The sequence below is a fragment of the Cervus elaphus genome, chromosome 3, assembly GCF_910594005.1.
Source record: "Cervus elaphus chromosome 3, mCerEla1.1, whole genome shotgun sequence".
Taxonomy (NCBI): Eukaryota; Metazoa; Chordata; class Mammalia; order Artiodactyla; family Cervidae; genus Cervus; species Cervus elaphus.
Window position 1 is genome coordinate 54,651,820 of NC_057817.1, and position 5,159 is coordinate 54,656,978.

The 5,159-nt window shown below is 50.4% G+C and overlaps 1 protein-coding gene across 1 annotated transcript; it reads left to right on the forward strand.

Annotated features, from left to right (window-relative positions):
- The first annotated feature begins 208 nt into the window (after positions 1-208).
- On the forward strand, positions 209-3,631 carry LOC122678240 (major intrinsic protein of lens fiber). The gene is made up of 4 exons (XM_043878859.1): positions 209-611; positions 1,078-1,242; positions 1,665-1,745; positions 3,275-3,631. Exons 1-4 carry the CDS (start codon positions 252-254, stop codon positions 3,458-3,460), a joined length of 792 nt encoding a protein of 263 aa, XP_043734794.1. The 5' UTR covers positions 209-251; the 3' UTR covers positions 3,461-3,631.
- The last annotated feature ends 1,528 nt before the right edge of the window (positions 3,632-5,159 follow it).

The following is a 5,159-nucleotide window of genomic DNA, read 5'->3' on the forward strand; positions in this document are numbered from 1 at the left end:
GACCCCATCCCCACCCTCACGCCCGTGGCTCTGCTCCTCTCGCAACTGAGGAGGGAGGGGGAAATGCTGCAGCTTTTTCTGATGCACCAGAGCAGGCCGGCCCGCCGCAGCCGTGAAGGGGTTAAGAGGCTGGGCCGGTCACCTCAGCCTGCCCCTCCCAGGGATTAGAAGTCCTCTATAAAGGGGACTGTCCATCCAGATCAGGCCAGGGGGGTGTCAGGGACCCAGGCGTCGTGCCCATCCCCCCTGCCATGTGGGAGCTGCGGTCAGCCTCCTTCTGGAGGGCCATATTTGCTGAGTTCTTTGCCACCCTCTTCTATGTCTTCTTTGGGCTGGGGGCCTCGCTGCGTTGGGCCCCGGGCCCCCTGCACGTCCTGCAGGTGGCTCTGGCCTTCGGCCTGGCCCTGGCGACCCTGGTGCAGGCGGTGGGCCACATCAGCGGCGCCCACGTCAACCCCGCGGTCACTTTCGCCTTCCTGGTGGGCTCCCAGATGTCCCTGCTCCGCGCCATCTGCTACATGGTGGCCCAGCTCCTGGGCGCCGTGGCCGGGGCCGCCGTGCTGTACAGCGTCACCCCGTCGGCCGTCCGAGGAAACCTAGCGCTCAACACGGTAATGGTGGGCCGAGTGGGGCGGGGGACTTGGTGCCTTGACTTCCTCTTGGGCAGGTAAATCAGTTCCTCGGGGGTCCGGGACATTCTGTGTGTGTGTGTGTGGTGTGTGGATGTTTAGGGTGGGGAGGATCAACACGTACTGTGGGGGGTGTGGAAGCCATCCAGCCCTGGACCTGAGTTCGGGTCCCCGCTTTTCTTCCAGCTCCTAGCAGGTTCTTGAGGAAGCTTATTTTACTTTATGGGGCCTCAGTTTCTCCTCCATGTAAATGGGTACATTTATTTCTACTATGCAGGAATATTAGTAGGAGAAATTAAGGAGCAAATACAACTACTGCGAAGGAGGTGCTAATAGCGTTCCTCTCCAGGGAACGGATGCCATAAAGGGGTTCCTGCCTGGGAAGCCGTGAGGAGGTAAGGCTGTGGCGGCCCTGAGACACCGCCTCTCTTCTTCTTCCTCTGCCCAGCTGCACCCTGGGGTGAGCGTGGGCCAGGCCACCATCGTGGAGATCTTCCTGACGCTCCAGTTCGTGCTCTGCATCTTTGCCACGTACGACGAGAGGCGGAATGGCCGAATGGGCTCCGTGGCCCTGGCCGTGGGCTTCTCCCTCACCCTGGGGCACCTCTTTGGGGTAAGCAGGAGAAGGGATTGCAACTTCTTGTTTTAAAATTGCAGGGCCCCCAAACCTTTGCCAACCTCTGAGCATTCTTCCCGCTCACTTCACTGTCAAACATGAACGTGATCCCCCTCCGTCTGTATCAGCACAGAGGAATGAATCCCGCTGTGTTCCCCTCTCTAGCGACAGCTGTAGCTAGTCCTTCTTGACCCCACTGTAGAAAGCGTGCCTCCCGGGAAGGCATGGGCTTTGCCAGGGAACCCACAGCCTGTCCTCCGACGGGCATTAGTGACCCCACTGTGGGACTCCATGCACGCTGTCACCCCTCCTCGCTGCTGGCTACAGACAAGGTGCCAGTCCTTGGAGGGCGGTGGGTGGGGGGAGAGGAGCTGGGCTGGGGCGGGGGGAAGGTGTCTCAGCGACCTTTGTCTTCGCAGATGTATTATACGGGCGCAGGCATGAACCCTGCCCGCTCCTTCGCTCCTGCCATTCTTACCAGAAACTTCACCAACCACTGGGTGAGTGACAGGAGGAGGGCCAGACCCCGAAGCCCTCCTGGCTGGGTGTGGCCTGCAGGTTCTAGCTTTGGTTCCCGCTTCCTATCTGGATGTGCTGACTCTTCTACCAGCCCTCAGCTGAGGGGGCTGGCACAGAGGTTGCCTGCCTGTGTGAGCAGGGTTCATTATGAACTCTTGCTCATGTCATTCCTTCACTAGTTAGTCAGGGCTTCTTTTTCTTTTACTAAATATTCGCTGGATTCCAAAGCTAGGAGATATGAGGACAGACTACTGAAGAGGAAGACAAAAGCTTCTACTCTCAAGAGGCTGGGATATGTATAAGCACAAATGGGCCTTGGCCTCATCCCTGTTCTAACACGTCACTAGCCTCATGTGTGACCGTGACAGATAACTCAATCCTTCTGCACCTTGGTTTCCTTAACTACAGAACAGGATGTTATGAGAAATAAATGTGAAAATCATATGTATGGAGTATTTAGCACAGAATATGATACAGAGTAAGTCCTCAATAAAAAATGGCTATTCTGGTGTTGTCTGGCCCTATGCCAGTCAAGCATATGTAAATAATTCAAAAAATTTTTCAAAGCTGTACACTCATTTTCATGGTAGCATTATCACAATAGCCGAAAGGTGGAAGCAATCCAAGTGCCCCACACAGATGAAAAGGTAAACAAAATGTAGTATATACATACAATGAAGCAGTATTCAGTCTTAAAAAAGAAGGAAATTCTATACATGGTAAATAAAACATGGAGGAACCTTCAGGACATTATGCTCAGTGAAATAAGCCAATCAGAAAAAGACTCATATCATATAATTCTACCTATATGAGGTATTTAGAATGGTCACATTCATTGAAACAAGCAAAATGGTAGGTAACAGGGGCTAGGGAGTGGCGGATATGGGAAGTTGTTTAATAGGTGTTGCGTTTCAGTTTTGTAAGATAAAAAAATTTCTGGAGATGGGCTATACAATAACATGAATATACTGAACACTACTGAACTGTACAATTAGAAACGGTTAAGATGGGAAATTTTATGTTATGTGTAACTGACTACAATTAAAAAGAAATTTCAAAGCAATATGGAGGGACTTCCCTAGTGGCCCACTGGCTAAGACTCTGAACTCCCAATGCAGGGGGCCCAGGTTTGATCCCACGTCAGGGAACTAGATCCTCCACGCTGCAACAAAGACCTTGGGCAGCCAAATACATAAATATTAAAAGACAAAACAAAAAGCAATATGGAAACTAGTACAAATTGATAGCAAAAAGCAAAAAAATAGAATATACACGTGTTAAGGTATAGGATAAAGGAATAACTTAATAAGTCAGAAAGGAAATGAATTCTGAAGTGCAGGCTGTGGAGCAGTCCAGGAGTTAGGGTTAGAACACTGACTTCTGCTTAAACAGCGCCCAGTTGTATGTGCCAAGTGCAGGATGTCTGTCTTAAAACAGTGGGATTGCAAAAAGAGCAACCTTGCTCTTCGTCCGCTGCCCAAACCTGATTATTTTTTTCCTCTTCCTACAGGTGTACTGGGTGGGCCCGGTCATTGGAGCAGGCCTGGGCAGTCTCCTTTATGACTTTCTCCTCTTCCCCCGGCTCAAGAGTGTTTCTGAGAGACTGTCTATTCTCAAGGGTACCAGGCCCAGTGAGTCCAATGGACAACCAGAGGTCACAGGGGAACCTGTTGAACTGAAGACCCAGGCCCTGTAAAAGCTCCAGCTGGATAGAGGGAGCAGGAAGCTTCTGGGTTTACATGGAGGGGCTGAGCCAGCCCCTGGATGAAGAAAGAGACTGTGGGGAGGGGCATGTACTTCTTTATTTTTAAATTTGTGTGTGTGTTTTTCTTGCCTTTTGCCGTGTGAAATCTTTCAAGCTGCATTCCTGAGCTGTTTGGTGCACACTTCCCTTCCTCCCCAGCCCCCTCTCTTCGCCGCTGCGTGTGCGTGACTGTGCGTATGACTGTGAGTGAATGTGCCTGTGTCTTGAGTTTGGGGGCTTGGCATGAAAGGTAGGGAACGGAAGAGAGCTGTCACCCTATACCTTCCTCTCCCAACCCACCGCGGTAAGTACAGGGCATGAAGACCTTCAGTTTCTGGCCTTTACCCCGCTGCCAGCCGAGTGTTCAGCTCCAGGTTTCTGAGGGAGCAGGGAAGCATTTCGTTACTCCTCAGAGGAGGCAGACGGAGGGAAGTGGAGGTGACAAGGCGTTCCAAGAGCTGGGAGAAGCAGCTGGGCCTGGTGTAGGTATCAGCCCCAGATTAGGAGGCAGTTGTACCAAGAATTTTGAAGAAGTTAACAGGAGAGTGTAGCCTACTTATCTCAGGGATGCTTGCCCCACGGACTTGGGTGGCAAAATAGCTCTGAGAAAAGTAAATACTGGGGTTGGGACTGTTCTGTAATTCCACATCACCCTCTCTACATCCACTGGCTGGGTTTGAGGTTATTCTGGCATGATGGATCTCTTTGGAGGCCCTGGGTGACTGAGATCCCAACCCAAGCAATGGATGAGCCTAGAACCTAGAAAAATTAAGCAGCTTAACTGTTCTGCCTGACAAACCCCAGTGTGACCTCCAAACACACTGGCGTTTAAGCCCAGAAGTGCTCCCTAAGGCCAAAACAGGAAATCTGATGCCTAGAGCAAATGCAGAGGTAGGGGTGGGGGCATAGAAGAAAGAGGATTTGACACTCAGAATTTTAATTTAGAGCAGCCCAAAATAATCTTCAAATGGCATCTTTCTGCCTTTATCACTAGTTCTATAGTCTTTATTTTCCATTTTTTTGTGTCTTTTCACTTTCCGCTCATCTGTCTTTTCATCCTCATCAAATTTCTTCTAAAGCCTCATGTCCCAGAAATTGATTCCTTCTATTGAAATCTTAATAATTAACGAGATATTATTTGTTTGATCCCTATCTTCCTTCGTTGTTGGGAAAATACACTCATCTCAACAGGAGCCAGAGGAGCCCCTGGCTTGACGATGAATACTTACGTTGACCTCTTCCTTTTAGGAGCCAACTGCACACCTCGCAAGCTTTAAACCTATACCTACAGTAAGACAGGCACCCTGGCCCCACATGAGACCACTATTGCGCATAGCTGCACGCTCCATTTCCTCACAAATAAAGCCAAACTTTTCTAACTAACCTTGTTAAGACTTTGGAATAATCCACTTGACTAGGAGAAGGGGAAGAATGTAAATTCACCTCTATTGTAAATTCACCTCTATTCGGACTTAGATCCCAATGATCATAAGTCAGCAGGAAATCCATTGCGGCAAGAGCTCGGGCTCAATCTAAGGGATCGACTCAGATAAAACAACACTGGTACTCGCTTCCTTTGTCTTTTGCTTCATCACCAACTGCCCCGGCCGCCAAGGGCCCCGTGGACCGGCCCGGCTCGCCCCGCCCCGCT